General features: G+C 36.8%; 1 protein-coding gene across 1 annotated transcript in view; it reads right to left on the bottom strand.

Moving 5' to 3' along the window:
- Positions 1-2,967: 2,967 nt before the first annotated feature.
- Positions 2,968-23,271, bottom strand: part of NUFIP2 (nuclear FMR1 interacting protein 2) — a 30,333-nt gene continuing 10,029 nt past the window's right edge. The window contains exons 3-4 of the mRNA XM_035724460.1: positions 12,692-12,724; positions 2,968-9,829 (exon numbers count right to left, since the gene is read on the bottom strand). Of these exons, the coding sequence (XP_035580353.1) occupies positions 9,777-9,829; positions 12,692-12,724 (86 nt within the window). The 3' untranslated portion in view covers positions 2,968-9,776. The remainder of the gene's footprint in view (positions 9,830-12,691; positions 12,725-23,271) is intronic.

The raw sequence follows: 23,271 nt of genomic DNA, 5'->3' as shown, positions 1-23,271 counted from the left end.
TGTGTAGACTGAATTAACTACCATACTTTTTTTCCCAAAGATTTATTTGAGAGTGTGCGCGTGCAGTGGGGGAGGGGCAGAAGGAAAGAGAAACTTAAGCAGACTTAAATCTGAGTGCAAAGCCCAATTCAGGGCTCGATCTCAAAACTCTGAGATCAGGGCCCTGAGATCAGAACCTGAGCGGAAACAGATGCTTAACCGCGCCTCTAGGTGCCTCTTTAAGTAGGCTCCACACCCAGGCCCAACGTGGGGCTTGATCAAATCCTGAGCCAAGAGTCAGACGATTAACCAACTGAGCCACCCAGGCATCCCACCATACTTTTATATAAATCACATCTATAGGGCTGATAACTTTTTTTTAAGATTTTATTTATTTTTTGACAGAGAGACAGCAAGAGAAGGAACACAAGCAGGGGGAGTGGGAGAGGGAGAAGCAAGCCTGCCAAGCAGGGAGCCCAGTGAAGGGCTCAATCCCTGGACCCTGGGATCATGACCTGAGCTGAACACAGAAGCTTAACAACTGAGCCACCCAGGTGCCCCAAGGGGCTGAGAATTTTTAAAGACAAACTTCAATAAAATCCCAAATTCCCTTTTGTATCCTTGCAAGTCACTCACCAGGCCAAGGACAATTACTAACTCAAAGAACATAAAAGCATATGAAATGTATCAATCTATATAGTGTTTTTACATCTCTTCCCCTCATTCCTTATTCTAGTATGTTGATGTTAGCATTGATTTTTTTCATCTTGTGACAAATCAATCATATACAAACTTAGGAAGTGTCTCAAATATGCATTGCCACAGGGGCGCCTGGGTGGGTTGACTTCGGCTCAGGTCGTGATCCCAGAGTCCTGGGATCGAGCCCCACATTGGGCTCCGGCTCAGTGGGGAGCATGCTTCTCCCTCCCTCTGCCTCTCCCCCCGCTCATGCTATCTCTGTGTCTCAAATGATTAAAATCTTTAAAAAAAAATGCATTGCCATGGATTTCTACATAAAGTTACAAATAAATCCAGAATCTTGGCAACTTATTCTAGTTGCTTAATTACTTAGCTGTTTTGGCTTATTTCAATTGGAAGAACATAAGGTTCAGTGGGCATGCAAAAAGGTAGGATAGCTATTCTCACAGATCATTTTTAAATATGCCAATTCTAAGCACTTTGATAACCTGTATTTGTCTTAAAGCAATGACATATGACCCATGGTACATTTAAGACTTAATTTGTACATTTGACCCTTTGAAAAAATATCATTATCAATGTCACAATCTTAGATTTCAGATTTTTAAAAAACTTAACACGAAAGATAACACAAACACCTCAGAAACTTTAAAATTTTTTATTCAACAATGTACACTTATTGTCTCTTATTTTGCTCTACAAATTTCTCAAGGTTTTTTCTGATAAAATAAGTAAATCTGGGTATGGATGTAGAGTGTAATTTATATTTTTAAAACACTGAACATGGAGTAAGACATCAATAAAGGAAGATCATCATGTAACTGACACTTCCTCAGAATCCATGACATCAGAAATAGCTATGGCAAATACTTAAGCAATTAGCAAAAGGGTAAATTTCTGGCCACTGTTCTTTTACCTAGAAAAGGCCTATCTCTTTGGGCAAAACAAATACACAAAAAAAATCTTAATTGGGAGAGGGAAGGAAAAACATCCTTCAACATAATTGTAGTCCACTAAGTATCCTTTCCCGGAAGATCAAGAAGGGGTAACTCAGCTCCTAAGTGCTGATGCACACAAGACAGAAATTACTTTGCTCCTTCATTCAACATGTTCTAAGACTGAACATAAGTGAACTGACAGATGCTGGGGAGTAGCCACAGTTATCTAAGATGATGCTACACTCCCGCATTTCTGCTTTTTAAGGCCAGGCATGATGGGCTACCTTTCCAATCTTGACTAGAAGATTAAGTTTTTGACTGTCACTTTCAGAAGGGTTTTGCTGTTTTCAAAGTCAACAACACACATCAAGGGCACACTTGATGACAGAGAGTAACCCTCTTTTAAACATAGGAAAAAACTTACAAGTCAGAAATATTTCTTTTCTATCTAGGAGCATGGGGAAAATACCATTATCTTCTACTTAAACTTATTTAGCCTCTTCTATAAAAGTTCTAAGGAGATTACAAAACAATCTTTTAAAAGATGATTTGACAAACCTGGCCAGTACATCTACACAATCGTTTAAAGTACACATATATGTGAAGTAAAGCTACTTAGTACATGCAGACTGCAGCAATTTAACCAAATTCGCCCCATTTCTAAACTTTATTCTAATCAGCTTGGGCAATTTTTAAAAGATACACATAATCTTTAAAACAACCTGTGCTTTATCTTTAAACAGCTGAATGATCCTAATCTCAAGTCATTCATTCAGTAAAACCATACGCTAAAGCAATAAAGGGAAAAAGGTTATCCTACCTTTAAACCAGGCTTAAGAGACAGAATTGTCACAGAACTCCATGTGGTAAAGGTCCTTCCCTCCTATTTGAGTTACCTCCCATTTCTATTTGATCAAATAAACCAAAGTTTCCACGAGGAAGAGCATCCAAAAGTTTGTAAAGCTGATAAACTGCCCTGTTTCAAGAAAAGCCCTTTAGTAGATACAAGTCCAGCTCTCATTTAAAGTTTATTAAAATAGGTGCCAGTTTTCCTCTCTTCTAGTTCTACTGATGAGCTAGACCAGAACTATTACTTTGAGCCATGTTTCTAAAGATGGTAAAGCTAAGAACAGCAAAGTAATAAGGATAGGTCACTTTTGGGAATGACACACAAATTAAACTTTCAAAACATGTGCATAGCTTTATTCATCTACTTAGATCTAACCTTTTCATGGAGCTTCAGCAAAATTCGAGTGTGCAAAATGCATTTCTAAAACGTAATGCAAGCAAAGCTTTTCACATTTACACTGGCAGGAAATACAGAGAAACTAACAAGTCACATTAGGGAGAGTTCAGATTTTTTTTTTTTTTAATGACAAGAATTGCACAGTTCATTATTTTGAGACAATTGTTGCAGACATAAATACTTAAAATTTTCTAAGCCAAGGTGCTTTAACAATAAAAATTTTTAAGTTGGAAAAGAGCCAGTAACTTGGATCATAGCTCACAAAGAATTCCAAATTAAAGTGGACTCCATTATCTCCCTAGATTTTGCAAACAATGCTTTTTATAACACTTTTTTATAACACTAAAGGAGACCGCAAGCTGAAACTTTTTTCAAAGCACACAAGAAATGGTGTCATCACATTACTTGAAGAAGGTGCTGAGGGGGTAGGGAAAGGGAGTGAAGAATCCTTTTACTATTTCCCACTACAGAACAGCCACTAACAGATTAAGAACAAAAAAAAGAAACAACAAAAAAACTAAATCAAATCACTTCCCCAGTTTATAAAATAGTTCCAGTTTGTGACAAGATCTATAACTTTAAACAGAGAGCACCAGTTGGGCGATAGAATGAGCATTTCATACTGCATAAAAATTAGTGAGGTGGTAAGAACCATCAACTATCTCAGGCATTACTACATGGCCTTTCCAAACTTTTTTTAATATACATGCAAGGCACATTGATATAAAAATAGATCTCTGGCCAACAAACATATTAAATAAGCAAATTAAAATTTTGGCTTGGCAATATTGGCAACATCAAAATATAACCAGATAGCTTTGGACCACATATCTTTCTCATATTCCTCCACCCTATTTGGTGTTTTCTCCTCCATTATTTTGGGTTCAGTCTCCTTCAAGTTTGGGTATGTGCTTGAGAAATGACTTTTCCTCTCGTCAAGTAGCATTCTTACTAAAGTTTATCTTTGCTAGTAAAAATATACTAGAGAAGCAAAATAGTTGTTTTGATTGATTTGATTACACTAAATCTGATTGGCTCCGGATGGCATTATTTCTCCTCTGTATACAAACAAAAAAGCCCCCAGCTTACATAGTAGACAATTGTTTTCTCTCTAAGATAAATCAGCAACAAACCAATGATACTTCCTTTAAACCATTCTTCCCAAATCCTCTTTTTGAGGCAGAGAGAGGGAATAAGAGAAATAAAATTAAGATTTAAAAGATTTTCAGTAGTAGAAGACATTTTAAGGCCAAAAAGTGTAATACTAACAATTTTTATTTTCCTAAGTTATTGCCCTTCATAGGCCAATACCATAAATAGTTTATTTGTACTGATTCCCTCCTGAAGAAAAATTTTTAATTCATTCACTTTTGTTAGTGGCTGAGCTACAGGAAAGGTATTCAAAGTAACTTATAAAGGTATGGTATATAGTAATGTAAAAAGTGCATCACATTCTTGATTTTCAGTTTCTCATAGCAGCAGCAGGATTAATCCAAGACAGAAAACAGTTTTATTTTCACTCTAAAAATGCAACAACTCCTTATGAAATGTATTCAAGATTATGAATCCCTCCTCTATAGAGGAAAAATGAAATAGACTTAATAATAGACAAACAGGGGCAAACTAAAGGCATTCATTCATATTTACATATTAAAACCATTTTTAACACCAAATCTTTACATCTAGCAAAAGAAATGTTTAAGAATAAAAGACATTACTAAAGCAGTATCCATTTTTTGGAGCCTTTGTTTAGCACCTGAGGAAAAAAGGGCCTATGGAAAGCTATATAATTTACCTCAAGTTGGTTTCTTGGTCTGTAGAGTAAAATTCTGATATACAATGAAAGTGAAACTGAACTGGAATATGTCTGTAGCTATTTTAATAAGGCTGTAGAAAAGGGATACTGCATTGGAATATGTTTGTAGCTATTTTAGTAAGGCTGTAGAAAAGGGATACTGCAGTATTATAAAATGGCTTTAGAACTCTGGACATAAGCAAAATTTTATGGATAAATAGGAAGTCTGAATCAGCAATCCCAACACATGTGAGTGAGGATGGCTGTTCCATAGGTTTCTTGCCCACAACTGCTATTTGACACTCCCAGAAATGCAAAAGCAACATACCATTCATGCTTCACCGGGTGTTTCTATTATGCAGACAACTTAAAATCCTATTTATTCTTATTGAGTAACAAAACAGTGTGAAATTTACTTTAAAACTCAGTAAAACAGTGCACTTGAGGGGAGTCAATGATTTATCATTCTTTAAACCAACCGAGGGTGGTCCTGGCTCTCACGCATCTGCAAAGATTTGTGTATTTAAAAAGAACATTTTAAGCATAAGCCCATCTTCCTCACCATAAAATCCTGGTGCTCTGTTGATTAATCACATTAATAAAACATCAGTATTAAAAACTAAGGATAACCTATGCATCTGCAAACTTAGAGCAGCTATTATACATCTAATCTTGTCCTCTGACCCTCCCCTTTAAACAAATTATCAATACTTTGGGGAGGAAAAGATGAGCAAATCCTACCCTCTTTCAAAATGTAGCAGTTTGGTTACAGGTAGGATTATCAAAGGACACTGCCCAGTCAGAATCTAACTAGTACAACATCATCATAACAGACCTGATTATAAAAATTGTCCATAATATGTACTTGTCCTACGAGTCTATTTTGCAGTTAGCATAGGTATACAAGGATCATGTGTGGAGGATACGGCCCAGTGGCATAACTACATTCCTAATCCTTGGAAATGGGACTTTCAAACCTATTTCTCTGAAAAAAGCCTTGACAGAATGACTCCCTCCTTATTTACAATCTAAAATCAAAGTCCTCTTGCAGTTTTCCTTGCTTGTGGCCATTGAGTAGGACATAAACTTTCACACTATAATGGCTTTTTGCGTTTGAAAGTTTTCAGAAGATAAACCATTAGATGCCTCCAATTGGGTTAGCAACAAGACTAACAACCAAGTACGAAACTACCGCTGCTATGTAATGTTTTGTGAAGAAACATTTTGTATTGTGAACAATACTCATAACTGAGGTTTGCCGTATTTTCCCTAGAAACTGTTATTTGAAAAACCAATGCAGCACTTTTTTTCCTTTATAAAGTTTTTGCAGATTCTCAATGACTAGGGAAGCAGATGATTAAGGAGAACAGCAAAATTCTAAAATGGAAATACCTTCTCCAGCCATTTATTCCAAGAAAAACAACTGGCATTAACAAATTCCTAATTATTGTCCATCCCCTCCCAGAAAGGAGGAGGCAGGGCTAACTACAGATGCTGTAAATATATTTTATGTGAAAGTTCATTACTAAGAAAGTCAGAGGAAAGGCTATGCAATTAACTTCAGTTCAGCAAAGTGGGGGTGAATAAAGAGAAAGATAAATACACCCTGTCTTTTGTGCGGAAAGGGAATTATTCAAGACATCTACAAGAAGAGTGGTATGTGATACAGAAGCCTACAATCAAGACAGTTTTAAAAAGAAATCTTCACCCATAATTAGTATCTTCATAGCTATTAAAAAAATAGGTCATGATTTCATTCTTAGTGCCATTTTTCAAATACTACCCTTTTAAGGATTAAAACCACCTGACTTTTATTCTGTGTAATGAAAACAAATGGCACAAAATAAATACAAGTTCATTCTCTGAATACTAATATGTCTTACACACATTCATTTACTAATTTTTTCTATCTCCCTGTCCCTCACACATACATACACTACACACACACACACACACACACACACACACACACACTCCTTTTTCAGTCTTTATAATGGAGGGATGTTAAAAATCCCCTCTAGACTGTATTTGGTTTATGCTACAGTACTAATACTCTGAGTTGAAGGAAAATTCTTTATACCAAACAATAACACATTGATGTTATTTAAATGTGCTAAATTAATCACAGCTGAAGTTTGTTTAGAAGCTTACACAAAAATAATCAGAAAACAGATCAACTCTTAAGATTTTTTTTAATAAGTGCTCTGTAAGGAATTGTGTGAGGACCTAAGGAGAAAGATTGCGACAAGTAGAGTTAAGTGTTACCAAACAGCACAAAGGAGATTTGTCCCAAAGTCCTGCTTGTACCTAGGCAATTAAGTCCATTAACCCAATGCCCAAAAATACTGACAATTAATATGATGGGGCACTAGGGTTCCCAGAAAGAGACATTCCTAACTATATACCTCTAACCATATAATAAGGAAATTTCAGTGGAGAAAAATCAAGGTGAAATGTTGCATTGTTTCATTTAGAAGTGAGATTCTCAAAAACCTTTGGACAAACAGATAAGGGATACATTCTGTTTTTTGGCTTCTCTAAACATGGAGGCCTGAGGGCTGTGGAAAGGAAGCAGGAAAGCAACAAGAGATTTCTAAAGACATTTTTTAAGCGTTGCTTCTAAATTAAAAAGCCCAATTCAGATGGGGACTGTTTTTTTTTTTTTTAATTTTTTTCCTTTTTTAAATATATATTCATTCAACCTCTATGTCACAAACCCAGAAAGTTTCTTGTGAGTTGTGAGACAGAAGAGCTTTTAAATTCCAGGCAAGCAAAATGGACGTTTAAAAAAAGAAGGGGGGTGGCAGGGGGAATCTGGCCCTAAGGCGACAAGTGGTTACACAAGGCAATTGAACACACAGCAGAACTTTAAAACCTATAAAACAAACTGGAGTCTTTTTGTCCTTTAATCACCTTATATCTTTTTTTTAACTTTTTGAAAATTTTTATTTAAAAAAAAACACAAAAACACAGACTTCTTTCACTTCAGTATGTGGTATGTTGCATTTTCCAGTTTGTTCAATGCTTTAAAGCTCAAGGATGCCTCTGCTTTCAATTGTACATGGGCCTGAAGCATCCTAGCTTTTGGCAAGCAGGCAGGAGACTCAACAAAAATCAAAATAGGAACAAGGCAGACTAAATGCAGGGCACATCTGTAAACATATTATACATTTGAAAATTACAATATCAGTAAAAGTGATACAGTTTACAGGTGAAATGAAACTATCTGGAACTGGCCTACCACAAGTTTCTGAACCTGGACTGATACAATAAGTTATTATATATATATATTATGTATAAAAAGTTTTGTTTACATCAAGTGGAATTGGCAATCCATGCTTATACTTTTAAAATCTAAGCAGGGCAGAAATCCAGACTAAAGATATTTTCTCTACTCTATGTTGAGTCCAACAGCTTCGTTCACAAACTACTTGTTAAAAGTCTCAAATAATCAACAAAACAAGAAAACTCATCCATACTACAGTCGCTCAAAACTGGACATTTCTTAAGCAAAGGGTTTGAGCAAAAGTAGGTGTACCTTCTCCCCCAAACACCCCAGGGGATCCAGTCTTTTATTAGAAGACTACACCTCTCTATATAATGCCCTGCTATTTTAACCTGTATTTGACATACATGGATATACTAATTTCTGTGTGTGTGATGTGATGCTATGTCAGGCCAGAGAACTTGTTTTTATGCCACTAACATCACCCAATCTTAAATTGGACCCTTAGTTTCTGCACACACACAAAAAAATTTATTTTAGCATGCTATATACAAGCTGCAGTGCAACAGGATGGCAATGTGATGATAAGACAGGGCTAATGCTCTTCTCTGCCCAAAAGAAAATTTCCAGAATTTCACATTATTTTCCTTAAAAAACCCATTTTGCTCTAGTAATAAAATATATTTATTAAGATATAATTAGAAGCTAATAAGCTCAGAAGTATAGTTTGCATGAAAACACACCTTCTATAGGCAGGGTTTATTACCTCCTCACTGGCTAAAAACATGAAAAGTTTTATAGTTTTCATGGAAAATTTTCTTCCCCTTTTAGATATTTCTGAGAAATTAAAAGAGAATTTACAGAAAGGTACAGAAGTTTCTCTTTAGATGTTCAATGAAAAACAAGGAAAACAGCACATTTAGTGTTAGTGACAGAGAGCAAGTCTGGAGCACCTACAGTTGAAAAGCAGAATATATTTTTGCTCCCACTTATACAATTACATTAAAATATGGGCAAAGGAATATTTTTCCATATTAAATATCTAAAGCCAATTGTTTGTTCTGTAACTTTTCCTTAAATGACACTCATGGATTCTTCACTTGTTAAAGTCCAGTATGTAACCAAAGCCAAGTGAACTATGTACCACCATTCCAGAATTGTAGAACTTCAATGCCCTCCCCTATTCCCACCCCACAAAAAATAAAAGGAAAAGAAAGAAAATATTTCCCCAACACCCCACAGAGGCTGCTTAACTCCTGGCAAGACATGCAAATCATATTCGCTAAAAAAAAAAAAAAAAAAAAAAAAAAAAAAAAAATACACCCCTGCAAACTTCAAGGCATTTATCCAGCATTCTCGCAGGGCTCAAAAGTATAACCAAAAGATCAAGGGAGGAGTGGGGGAAAATGGTGAATCATTCTGGGTTCCCCGTGATTAGTGTATCACTTTAGTCACAGAACAAGATACAGAGATCTTTTAAGTGGATTTGCCTTTCCAGTGGGTCATTTGTTGCCCAAGTTGATGACAGCAGGAACTTTAGAACCACGCTTGTTAATAAGTCTGTATTCATTAATCACTTGCATTCACACTTAAAAACAAAAACTAACAAAAGAAAAAAGAAAAAAAAAAACTATTCAGTACCGGAGATTAAATAACCATGTGTAGTCTCTTGAAATAAATTTGATTCCTTAAGAAGTCTAATTACTTTCAGTTGCCTTTTTTTTTAAATAACTATATATATATATGTATATATATATATTTGTATATATTATCCTGTGATTCTACTTATGGTTCCTCTGCTGCGTTGAAGATCTAGGAGCATAAAAGCCTTGTGTCCCCCATGAACGGTGGCTCTAATGCTGCAGAAAGGTTACAAATAGGCAGTCTGGTCCTTCATTGATCTGGACTATCCATGGCTTCATTGTAAGTGATTATCCTTTTGGGATCTAGAGAGAAGGTTAAAAAATAGATACATAAATAAAAATAAGGTCTGGAATGCCAAAAAGCCCATATCCCAATAACAAATTCCAAATAACCATCATTTTAGCTGCCTTTTTTATGAAAACACAATTTAAAGACCACTTCTTTAGGGCACCTGGTTGGCTGAGTCATTTAAGTGTCTGACTCAATTTTGGCTCAGGTCATATCTCAGGGTTAAGATCGAGCCCTGTTTTGGGCTCCACCTTGGGCTTTGCGCTGGGTGTGGAGCCTGCTTAAGATTCTCTCTTGGGGGCCTGGGTGGCTCAGTCAGTTAAGCGTCTGCCTTTGGCTCAGGTCATGATCCCAGGGTCCTGGGATCGAGCCCCATGTCGGACTCGCTGCTCAGCGGAAGCCTGCTTCTCCCTCCCTCTGCCTCTCCGCCCAGCGTGTGCTCTTGCTCTCTCAAATAAAATCTTAAAAAAAAAAAAAAAGAAAAAAAATTCTCTTTCCCCCTCTAAAAAAAAAAAATTAATAAATAAAAAAATAAAGACCACTTCTTTGTATTAACACACACATGATCTACTTTTCCACAACCCAATAAATAGTTCAGCATCCCAAAGGATTTCCAGCAACAGTGTCCTCCAGCCAGCGAGGGCTTCAACTCCTACAGATTAGACAGGGGCTGAGTTCATTTAATAAGGGTTTATGTGGGGCGCCTGGGTGGCTCAGTCGTTAAGCGTCTGCCTTTGGCTCAGGTTATGATCCCAGGGTCCTGGGATCGAGCCCCACATCGGGCTCCCTGCTCGGCGGGAAGCCTGCTTCTCCCTCTCCCGCTCCCAGTGCTTGTGTCCCCTCTCTCGCTGTGTCTCTCTCTGTCAAATAAATAAAAATCTTAAAAAAAAAATAAGGGTTTATGTGTTTCTCCCAATTAGAAAAGCTTAAATCGTCAATAATCCAATACTAAAACAAACACTTGGATTTATTTATTTTTGTTCTCAGTAAAATGAAGTCAAAATTTACTTTAACCTGTGGGGGCTGTCTAGTAAGGAACTGTTCAAGGCACATCTAGCACCAAAAACTTCTGGTTAAGTTTGGCAAAACTATCAGTTCAGTCCTAATCATGACTGACTTCTTCCTTCCTCCAAATTTCCCATAGCACCACCAGTCTTTATTCTCAGCACTGTGCATAAGCTAAGATTTGGGTGCTATTCTAAATTCCAGTTATTTAGCTGTATGCTCCCCTGTTCTGAAGAGGCAATTTTATTACATACCATTTCCCCCTATCTAAGAACTTTTAAAAGTACATACGCTTTTAATAAAAAACAGGAAACCAATAAAACTTGTTGCCTAATGGAAAAGTATAGGCCTAAAAATAATATTAAAGATCTCATGCTCACCTGAGCCTAACAGTCAATCTAATTTAGTGCAGAGACAAAATAATACCCTTTCTAGGACTGTAATAGCCATCCTCTAGCAACTTGCCATGAAGATAATGCTAGTTCTTTTTTTTTTCTTAAGATAATGCTAGTTCTTAATAGTTAATGGCCATTTTACAATAAATATAGGAGGTCTACTTTTGCAGAGTATATTTTCTAGTCTATTTTTTCGTTTGCCCAGAAGCAACTCAAAATAATTTAGGAGCTTGCTAGTATCTTCAGGCCACAGCTGTGTTAGACAAGTAAGACCTGGCCTAAGTACAAGAGAGAGATGGAAGGAGAAGCAATGCCCAGAAATCAGGGAAACCTACATTTTTAAAAAGATTTATTTATTTTATTTTTTAAAGATTTTATTTATTTAACTGACAGAGAGAAAGAGACAGAGAGAGAGGGAACACAAGCAGGGGGAGTGGGAGAGGGAGAAGCAGGCTTCCCGCCGAGCAGGGAGCCCGATGCGGGGCTCGATCCCAGGTCCCTGGGATCATGACCCGAGCCGAAGGCAGTTGCTTAACCAACTGAGCCACCCAGGCGCCCCCATTTTTTATTTTTTAAGTAATCTCTACACCCAACGTGGGGCTCTAATTCACAACCGTGAGATCAAGAGTCCCATGCTCTTCCAACTGAGCTAGCCAGGAGCCCCCAGGGAAACCTACATTTAATCTTGCCACTTTTTAGCTTACACAGTGACCTCTCTCACTTATATGAGCTAGCAAAGTGGATGGGAAATGGGATGCAATTCAGTTACAGGGTTCTAAAAGCCCAAATCTATTAGTGACTAGTTCTCCAGACTGAAACTTACTTTATTTCAGGTATTCCATATCTTACCACATTTTAATATATTTGGAAAAGACACAATAATCAGGATAACCAATTTAAATTTTTTGAAAATTCCAAACAATCCAGATGTGGGTTATTCAGTCCCTTTGCATTCCTGCTATTCACATCTTATACACGTGGTTCACGAAGGAAGCTAATTTGCTATTCTTTAGATTTTTAACCATCTATTATTTCAGAGAATATAACAGCCCAAATAAGGCTTCTAAAACAGCTAGCTAATATTTTTCTGAACTATGAATTTCAGTTATTAGGATACCACTTGTCTACCATACAAATACAGATAAAGACTGGCTGTAAGTAGAAACACTTATTCATGCTGGTTTCCTAGATTAAAAATATTTATGTTCTGTCTTACTTTCATAATTAGAGGGGGGGAAAAACATTCACGTTCTTCACCTAGTAGGTGAAGAGTATTTTCATATACTCTTTTCAGTGTTACCCCATGTTTAGCAATCCTGGTAAGGCAGCCAACGTCTTTTAACTGCAGTTATTAAATAATTCAAAATATAAAGCCTATTCACTTGGTTGGTCACTGTTTATGTTATTCCCACCCAAACATAACATACACTAATTAGTCATTAGTACTAACATTTTAGGTAACCTAACCATTCTTACCTTGCTTCTGCAAATTCCAAACAGATTCCATTTCTGCAAAGAAAGAGAAAAAAAAGATTATTTTATACACTAAATTTTATAGAGCAAAGTTTAAAGCTATGCTTTTCACTTTAAACCTAAAAAATCTAGACTGGTTATTGCTGGGCTGGAGGTAGGGTTGAAATAGCACAGTTCTACTAACCTTAGACAAAACACTCTTATTTTCTTGGAATTCTCAATAGTGTCTTTCAGATTCCCTTAAGTTAATTACAGAAAATGAATTATAAGCGTCTGCCTTTCGGCTCAGGTCATGATCCCAGGGTCGGGGATCAAGCCCTGCATCGGGCTCTTTGCTCAGCAGGGAACCTGCTTCTCCCTCTCCCTGCTGCTCCCCGTTTATGCTTTCTTTATCTCTGTCAAATAAATAAATGAAATCTTTAAAAAAAAAAAAGTGAATTATCATCTGAAATCAAACTACCAAGAGAACAATTCTATCTATACAAATAGCAAAGATATGCTGAAGCATGCTTTAATCTAAATGGTATTTCTTGTAACAGCTCATTGTTATTAAAAAAATGGAAGTATTTTTTGGCAACCCATCATAACCCAATGGGGTACCCAAGTCTTCTGAATGAAGCATTCAAATTTGATTAAGCATGATGCTTAAAATGCCTTATTAAAATTTTACTTAACTCTTTGCTATAGGCAAGTGATTCTGCTCTTCAAATCACACCTACTCTTATTTTTAACCCATAAGGTCAAAATGTGAATCCATACCCATTTATTAGTAAACACAATCCTCATTTGCTCCAATTCCATTGAAATGTGATCACAATGTGCTTACTTTGATAACTTACAGTGAAGAAAATATGTACATGACTGAACTATAGTGACATACAGAGAAAAGGCAAGAAAAATTCTATCTGTAAGCATTCCAGAAAGCTTCACAGAGGGCTCATTTGAAGGTTTGATGAATAAGACAAGAGATGACTACTATACCACAAGAACCAAAGAACAGGAAAATAGGAATTACAACACCTTGAAAGGAAATACTCTACTAGGTTTATAATGTAAACAAAGACTACACAGTTAACAGGAATGAACTATGACTAGAGAATAAGTGCTCTTCCCATGGCCATACAACTGCCATTCTGAAAGACAAAAAGGTGATTTTTCTTCTGTATAACTGGATTTTGTGTAATTGTATTCCATATAATTTATCAGTGGCCAATTATAGTTAATGAAAAATAAAACTAGAGCTCCTTAAGATAGGATGTATCTGGACATGGGTTATAGTTAAGGTAAAACATAATCTCTCCTCAGGGCTAAAAGTGTATAAATCTCAAATTATTTTTTTGTTTTATGTTTACTGTTGGAATCAGAGAATGGTAGATCACACTCTCCCTGCTCCCTTCTATCCCCCACCAAATTCACTCCTAAAAAACTTCTAAGTTTTGAAAATTTGCCAGAATTGGATGTTTGGAACAATAGGTTAATTATTCAAAATAATCAAAGTAATCATCCAGATAAAATTGCACTCAAGGTATAATAAATGCCTGATTAAACAAAGACTGGGCAATAATACACTAGTTGTCACTTGGTCCAAGAGCTTAGATGGATGCTATGGGCTTCAAATCACTGGACAGGGGCGCCTGGGTGGTTCAGTTGGTTAAGTATCTGCCTTAGGCTCAGGTCATGATCTCAGGGTTCTGAGATCAAGCCCTGCATCGGGCTTCCTGCTCAGCAGAAAGTCTGCTTCTCCCTCTCCCTCTGCCCCTCTCCTTGCTTGTGCTCACTCTTTCTCTCAAAAAAAAAATCACTGGACAGACACCCATCCAAAGATTGGCAGGAAAATCCCATTTCCTTAGGTCTAAGAAGGGGAGAGAATTGTGACCAATCTAATCTGGAAAAAAGAAGATATATCAGGAAGGTTATTCTAGTCATGGCACTCATATCTATTAATCTAATTTCTAATTCTATTAGTTTCAGACAATTAGGAATAGCTGAAATGGTCATTAGAGCTGTTATCCTACACATTTCTGTACTTCAGAATGGCGTACTTTAAGAAGTCCAAAGATAAGCCTTTTCTCTTGGTTGATCTGACTTCAGAAACATTAATCCAACACAAACATTTTTTCTTTTAGTCAAAGTACAGAAATCTCACATCTTGCAACAAATAAATTCCTGAATTCTGTATGTGTTACTTGATGCTCATTAAGTCTGTTTAATGTAAAGATAAATGTGTATTTAGTTGTAGGTTGAGAAAAACACCAACTTTTCATTTTGACCCACCTATGCTATTAACATTTCCTTTTCTCCTCCCCACCACAAACCTCAACCTGCCCTTCCCCGCCGACCCTTTTTTGGTGGGGGAAGGGGGGGACTACACTCAAGAATCCATAAAAACTAGAGTACTTTAAAGGCAAACATATAAATTTTAAAGACAAAAATAACTATTTGCAACCACCCAAGGTCTTCATTGGATTGAAGACATTTCCTTAGCTTAGCTTTAGGTTTTAAACATAAATTTTATTTTTTTAAAGATTTTATTTATTTGACAGAGAGACAGCCAGAGGAGGAACACAAGCAGGGGGAGAGGGAGAAGCAGGCTTCCCGCTGAGCAGGGAGCCCGATGGATGCGGGGCTTGATCCCACGTGGGATCATGACCCGAGCCGAAGGCAGACACCTAACCAATGAGCCACCCAGGCGCCCCAGGTTTTAAACATAGATTTTAAATGATTTCTGCTAAGAAAGTCTTTTTACACTCAAATAAGGGCTCTGGAGTAATGAAACTGATTATGCTTTTTGAGGAGGGGAAAGGGATGTATGACCTAGCTAAAAAATTAGCCATGGGCCAACCTAACTTCTAGCCAAGAAATACATCAACATTATCTGAAGTGCTGAACTGAGAAATGAATGCAATTCCCCTTCCAGCTATTTAATATTAAATACTTCTGTAACTAGGAGCAACTTGATGTCCTTGATTAGAATTTCAAGTTTCCATGAAACTTAACTGAAGATCAGAAAGAAGGGGAAATAAATCAAATATTGTTTGCATGATTACATGCTATGCTTAAACAACCATACTAAGACTAGTAAGAAGCTAGTAATAGAGAATATATAGGAAAGGAGAAAATTGTATTTTTGCCCTTTTAAGTCACAAAAGTCTCCATGCAGATTCTAAATACAAAACAAGTTAGTCTGTGTAATTGTTTTAACTACCACAAGAGAAGCTGAACAAAATAAGGCACATTCAACTATACAAAAATCTTAACATAGTAATTAATCTTTCTACTTTTAATACTGCCCTCGCCCCCCTACCCCACAAGGTCTTTTACTTCCCAGTTCTTTTTAAAGTTGGATCCCAGCACCCAATTATGCAAATAGTTATTGAGAAATGGCCACAGGACCAAATTTGCTAACATAAGTGAAGGTTTCTGCTTTTAAAATATACCAAAGTAGGCAATTTTGTTAAAATCCTGCAATTGAGACTGCCACCATCCAAATGTTAAATTTTACTATATAAAAATTTTCAAATATTTAGTTATGCCACCTCATCAAAGAAAATTTAACATTCAATTTTCTAAAGCAGACTACTATTACCTCCTACATAGCTCCCTATTACAATGCTTCCTGTAGTAGATGTCCAATAACCTACAAGTTCTAAATTCCAAGTGGATTAAAAAGTACTATTTAGGGGGTAGGGATATAGATGTGAAACCAGAAAGGCTCTGCCTCCGTGAGCTTAGCAGAAGACACAGCTTTTCTAGATAGAAGCATCAACATGAACAAAGCTTGGTGATATTAATTAGTAAGTATGAGGTATGCTAGAGCAGGGGTCAGCAAACGGATTTCTACCCATTGCCTGTTTTTGCAAATCAATTTTTGGAACAGAGCCACACCCATTTTATATATTACCCATGGCTGTTTTTGTGTACAAGGCAGAATCAAGTAACTAGAACTGTAAGGAAGAGACCAACCCCATGGCTCACGAAGCCTAAAATATTTACTATCTGGTCATTCATATAAAAAGTTTATTAACCTGTGCTTTGGTGGTCACAATTATTTACTAAGGCTGGATGTCACTAAGACAAAAAGATTTAGACAAAGAACAAAACTATTCAGGGAAGAGAGCTAAAAGTCACTAAGAAGGAAATATTTACACAAAGATAAATGCTATTCTGCTATTCAGGGGATAGCACAAAGGCACATACAAAGGAAAGTTTACTATTTACATCATATAGGTGAAGGGAAGTCACTGAAATATGAGATTATTGTACTAAATACTAGTAATGATTGAGGTAACTGAAGAGTATGGATGAAGTGATAATACAGTAGTCCCCCTTATCTGCAGGAGATAGGTTCCAAGACCCCTCTCCCCAACAGTGGATGCCTAAAACCGCAAATAGTACCAAACCCTACGTATACTGTGTTTTTTCCTATACATAACATGCTTATGAGAAAGTTTAATTTATAAATTAGGCACAGTAAGAGATTAACAATAAAACAGAACCATTATAACACACTGTAAAAAAAAAAAGTTATGTGAGTGTGGTCTCTCTCAAGTATCTCAATTGTACTGTACTTACCATTCTTGTGATGATGTGAGATGAAAAAATGCCTATATGATGAGATGAAGTGAGATGAATGACAATAGGCATTGTGACGTAGCATTAGGCTACTACTGACCTTCTGACGATTCAGAAGGATCATCTGCTTCCAGACCACAGCTGACCGCGGGGAACTGAAACCGCGGAAAGCAAAACCACGGATAAGGTGGGACTACTGTACAGAAAAAGAGCCCAGTAAATGTTACTGCAAAAGTGAAGAAATTAGGACAGTTGTACTAGAGATAGAAAAGAAAAAATGGGTATGTTAGAGACAGGATCCATTTAACTAATAATTAGGGTTTGGGAAAAAATGAATTCAGTTTCATATACAAAGAATTAGAGTGGTGATGTTGTATATACATGGTCTGAACTCAATGTAAAAGGAGTTGAAGTTTTGAGCTTAATACACAGTGACAGAATTGGATGAGATTATTCAGAGGAGTTTGAGTAGCATGAAAAGGAGACTGAAAGAATACCAACACTTGAGAAAAAGAGAATAATACTAGGAAGATTATGCTGAAGATGTAAAAAGTAGGAAAGTGGGTAGTTAAGGAAATGCAAATTAGAGAATTTAGGAAGGGAGTGTTCAACTACTGCAATTCTTATTCAAAGTTAAGACACTGTTCACTTTCTAGTCACTCTCTTTTTCTCTGGCCAGATGTCATTGCCTGGTTGGAGCAGTGGTACCTTACCAACATTTTTGCAATGTAATCTTTTAACAGGCCTCTCTTGCCCTTAATCGGGTCTCACTTTCTATCTTCTACACCATGGCTATCATTCTCTTCCTCTAAAAATATAAACCTAAAAGGGGCCAAAACATTTCAATGGATTCTCACTGCCTACAGGGAGACTAGATCTGTTTGTCTTGTATAAAATTTCTAGCATTTGACATAGCCGTATTATCAATAAATAAATTGGATGACTATTAAAGATTCTTTAACTTGCACCACTCACCTTCCTTGAAGCACTCTGAAATGACTAGCATGTTCAAATACTATTCCATTTCCTCCACCTAAAATAGTTATGACTTTCCTTTTACAATAAATAAGCCAATTTCCACTTCTCTTTTGAATCCTACTAGCCTCTCCTGACCCTCTCACCCCCCTTAGGGGTTACTCTATGTTCCAAACACATTTTATATATTTTTCTACAGAGCAGTCACACTAGTCACGTATTTCTTTCCATGTATGTTTCCCTTTTAGATTGAATTCCTTAAAGACATGAAATCCTCTCTTTTCATCTACTTATCACAATTGCTTCGCACAGAGCTCGGTGCAATATGTAAACATTTCAATAAAATACTACTCATAAATCAGTCAAGAAGTAATAATATAACAAAGTAGTATTAGGTCCATTTGAAACTGATTTGACCTACAAAAATAGCAACTGCATATGGTCCAACCAAAAATTCAGCATTTAATTCTTCAAAGAAAAAGACTAAAGCTAAGAGTAGGTTAAGCCAACTTGAGGCTTATTTTTTTTTTACTTTTAAAATTGAATGATACTATTGTCCCAGTTTAATGTACATTTAAGGGGCACCTAGGCGGCCGTTGGTTAAGTATCTGAATCTTGATTTTGGCTCAGGTCATGATCTCAGGGTTGTGAGATTGAGCCCCACAGTGGGCTCTGTGCTGGGCAAGGAGCCTGCTTAAGATTCCCTCTCTGCCCTTCCCCACCACCCCTGCCCATACACACTCTCAAGCTCTCTCTCAAAAACAAAACAAAACAAAACAAAACAAAACTTAGTATCTTAAAAAATCCTTTGAAAACATTTAAACATTTTAAAAAGCACATGTCTCGGGGCACCTGGGTGACTCAGTCAGTTGGGCATCCAACTCTTGATTTTGGCTTAGGTCATGGGACTGAGCCCTGTGTCCAGCGCTGTGCTACAAGAGTCTCCTTGAGATTGTCTCCCTCTCCCTTTGCCCCTACGCATGCACTCTCTCTCTCTAAATAATAAGTTTAAAAAAAAATCTAAACAAAAATAAAAAATAAGCATGCCCCCCCCCCAAAGGAAACAAATCAAATATAAGGTCAAACAACAGGACTGCTACAACTGAGAACCCCCAGATCAATCTACCACTGATCTTGCCTTCCAATCCCTTATCAAGCCATTACTGGCTATCTCAGCACCATGTTTTGCTATTCTGATTTCCTTTCCCAACCAGTCAGTCCAGAGTACCTCCCTATTCTTTTGCAAAGACGACTGTCAGAATCTTCTCCCCACCCTTTTCTTTTCCACTTTGACTATACCAGAGAATTAACAGCTTATTTAATTTTTTTAAATTTTAGGGGCATCTGCCTGGCTCAGTCGGTGGAGTGTACGACTCTTGGTCTGGGGTTGTGAGTTCCAGCCCCATGTTGGGGGTAGAGATTACTTAAAAATAAAATCTTGGGAAAAAAATTTTAAGTAACCTCTACCCCCAATGTGGGGCTCAAACTCACAAGCCCTAGACTGACTGAGAGTTGCATGCTCTACTGACTGAGCCAGCCAGGCACCCTGATAACAGCTAATTTTCAAGTAAATTTGACTAAAGTAGTTCAAAGTTATCACCTTTTCAGAAGATACTTAATATAACTTTTCATCACATCAACTTCAGTCTTATATTCCCAATTCGGAGCTACACAAAACTAAATAGAACTGTCTGGACCACCTCTAGATACATAAATTAGAAACTTGGAGCTTAAGGGTTTGCTTTTGGGTTTTGGTTCATTTCTACTTCTATGCTTATTCTAATCCAGTTTACTTTTAAGGTAAAATATCAAATTCAAGTTGCTTGGAAGGAAACTGCTACTACTAAGATAGTAATAGACAATTTCTGCTTTTATAGCGTGGGTGGTTCTCCCCTCACCTTCAGGATGTAAGCTAACAAAATCTGGGGGTTAAATTTTACCTTCTATAAATTCCTTACAAGTTACTTTTCAGACTAATACCAAAGTAAATTCATTACTATTGTACTCATAAAGCAGACTTAATGAAAAATCAAGCATCCTGATATGGATTGCTAAAATGGTAAGTCACTGGGAAAAAAAGGACCTCATAAACCACATTAAATTACTTGTTACAAACATTCCTGTATGTCCCATATTACAGAGGGGTACAAAAGGATCCTTCCCCAATCTTATTGAACTAGGGCTGAAACCAAAGTCAAATTTGCAGGCACCTGTTAATAAGATTATGAGAAAGACAGCTGTGATGCCATAAGCAATCACGAAGCAATAATAATAAAATGCAGTAAAGGTGAAAATACTTCTTCAGCATTGTGTTAAAAGGAGAAAATTTAGTATTCAGATCCTTCTGTAAACAAAAGTCTAAACTGTATACAAAGTCCCCCTTCCCTTTGATGGATTAACCATAACTTGTCTCCTGCCTCCTCACACCCTGTAGATCAGCTTCCGCATTCCCAAACCTAAAATCCCTTTTTAAAAATAAATTGGGGCGCCTGGGTGGCTCAGTCGTTAAACGTCTGCCTTCAGCTCAGGTCATGATCCCAGGGTCCTGGGATCGAGCCCTGCATCGGGCTCCCCGCTCAGCGGGAAGCCTGCTTCTCCCTCTTCCTATCCCACTCCCCCCCTTGTGTTCCCTCTCTCGCTATGTCTGTCAAAAAAATAAAATCTTAAAAAAATATATAATGTTTATTTTCAGATAAGTAATACATTCATATGACTGCAAATACAAAAGTTAAAATCTTGTTATTCCTCTGCCAAGACTATTCCAAGAGTTCATCAGAAAAACAGCTTCCAGGGGCGCCTGGGTGGCTCAGTCTTTAACCGTCTGCCTTCAGCTCAGGTCATGATCTGAGAGTCCCGGGATTGAGCCTGCATTGGGCTCCCTGCTCATCAGGAAGCCTGCTTCTCTCTCTCCCACTCCCCCTGCTTGTGTTCTCTCTCGCTGTCTCTGTCAAATAAATAAAATCTTTAAAAAAAGAAAAAAAAAAGAAAAATGACTTCCAATGTATCTTACAAATTGGTGCCCCATTAATCTACCTGAATGCAAGGTACTAATACCAACTCAGTTTTTAAAAGTGTACAATAAAACAAAGGCTGATGTACTATTTTATAAATTTAGAAGCCCAAGCTTAGAAATGACAATTTTTTTTTCAGGTACACAGAAATTAGGACTACTTCAGCATTCACCCCTGTCTTCTGTGCAGTTAAGTCACTTCCATTCCACCAGCCCGTCTCCCTGATATTCAGTGGCTCCCCACCTGCCTCCAGACTGATCTGATGATCTGGTAGCAACTTACCTTCCTTCTATGTCCCCTCACCACATCCAAAGCAGAACACTTCCAATATTTACATTTACTCAGGATTCTCCAACTTATCTATTCTTTATCTTCCTCCTCTCTGCATTTCTGTAAGTCAAAAAATCTTCCCCATCCATCAAAACTCAGTTTAAATACTGCCGCCTCCATGAAAACATACCTGCATTTACTCTTCCCACGTTTACTCCCTTAAAAATTCTCCTTCCACTAAAGTCTTCTAGGTATTTATATCTGTATGACACTTAAAATCTTGCCTAGTAAACTTGTGTACTGTTTTCACCTCTACTTAAGCTCTTCAAAGAAAAAGACTCACCCTTTCGAAGTCTTCCATAACTAAGTACTTTGCCTCTAAGTACATCGTAAGAGAAAGGAAAACACACACACATACATATTACTCCACAACTGTGGCAGAGAAAAAGAAAAAAAGGATTAAGCTGAAGAAAGCTCTCTAGACTTGGAGTTCCCAATCCTAGCTGGCAATGAGAACCACCTAGTGAGTTAAAACACATTTTTATTCCAGGGTGTTGCCTAGATCTAGCGAATCAAATCATTTATGCCAGTAACCTATGGAAGTAACAGAGAAACAAATTCTTAAAGTTTCATACTATAGCCTAGTGTTCCCTCAAGGATATTTATACTAGATAACGGTCATGTTGACTCACTTCAACCATCAAGAATTACACCTTATTTTATTCATCTCCCCTTGCATCTCTACATGCTGGGTAAAATTTACCGTATCAAATTATTTTTTCATGAATACTCCAAAATATCAGCATTTTGAATGCTTGATAACCTTCAGTGCATTATTAGTTAGGCAAGATAAATCAACCTGGTTTAAACAAACACTGACCAAACACACAACTCACACCAACCTATTTCAACAGATTTGGCTTCAAATGATTTTTTTTTAAATCAAATTACTTCAAATGACCATTTCAAAATCAAATATTCACCTCAAAAAGTTAGGGTCTAGTGTTACAAGTCTCTGAAAAGTAAATGCTTTAAAGGAGGCAACAGTTATATGTCCTGGGTATGTGCATTAAAAGCTATCACTCTAACATAACAGAAGTATCAACTAGCAAAATGTTAGGATACCTGGAATTTGCTCTTGACACTGCTACCAAAGAAAGTGTGAAGGTAGATAGGTGAAGTAAGAATGACCATGCTTTTTAAATGTTCAGACTGAACGATGGGTACATTGGGGTTCATTATAGGTTCCACTTTTGAATATAAATTTTTTCATAGTCAGTTTAAAAAGATATCACTTTAAAGTTCACCCCTTAAGTGTCACTTCAGAAAAATAGAAAATAGGACCTACATCTCACCATAAATATTAATACTGCTATGTAATGGTACAATATTCTCCCAGATAATATAAAGATTAACCCTCCTGTTTCTTAAGAAAAGTTAATAGCATAATACATAAAAAGAAAAATCCCAAGAACTAGAATTCCCACCAATCTTTTTATGCCTCATATCTGTATTTCATATCCTCCAAATGTACTGAACATTAGTCTAAGGCTGCAAGTAATTAATGTTTAAACTAAAAAATGCACCATTCCTACTAAACTGACACCAAGCACCCTCTTACCTATTTCCAAATAAAGTTGTTGAAGAGCTTATTTTTGAAGTTAAGAGGTATGCATAAGAACTTCTATTCCTGAGTCTAACTTTAACTCAGTAAGTGGTTGCCTTTGAAAGTTTAAAGAGAAGACTACACTAACG

Source organism: Zalophus californianus, chromosome 16 (genome assembly GCF_009762305.2).
Source record: "Zalophus californianus isolate mZalCal1 chromosome 16, mZalCal1.pri.v2, whole genome shotgun sequence".
NCBI lineage: Eukaryota > Metazoa > Chordata > Mammalia > Carnivora > Otariidae > Zalophus > Zalophus californianus.
This window is presented reverse-complemented; position numbering and strand designations above follow the sequence as displayed.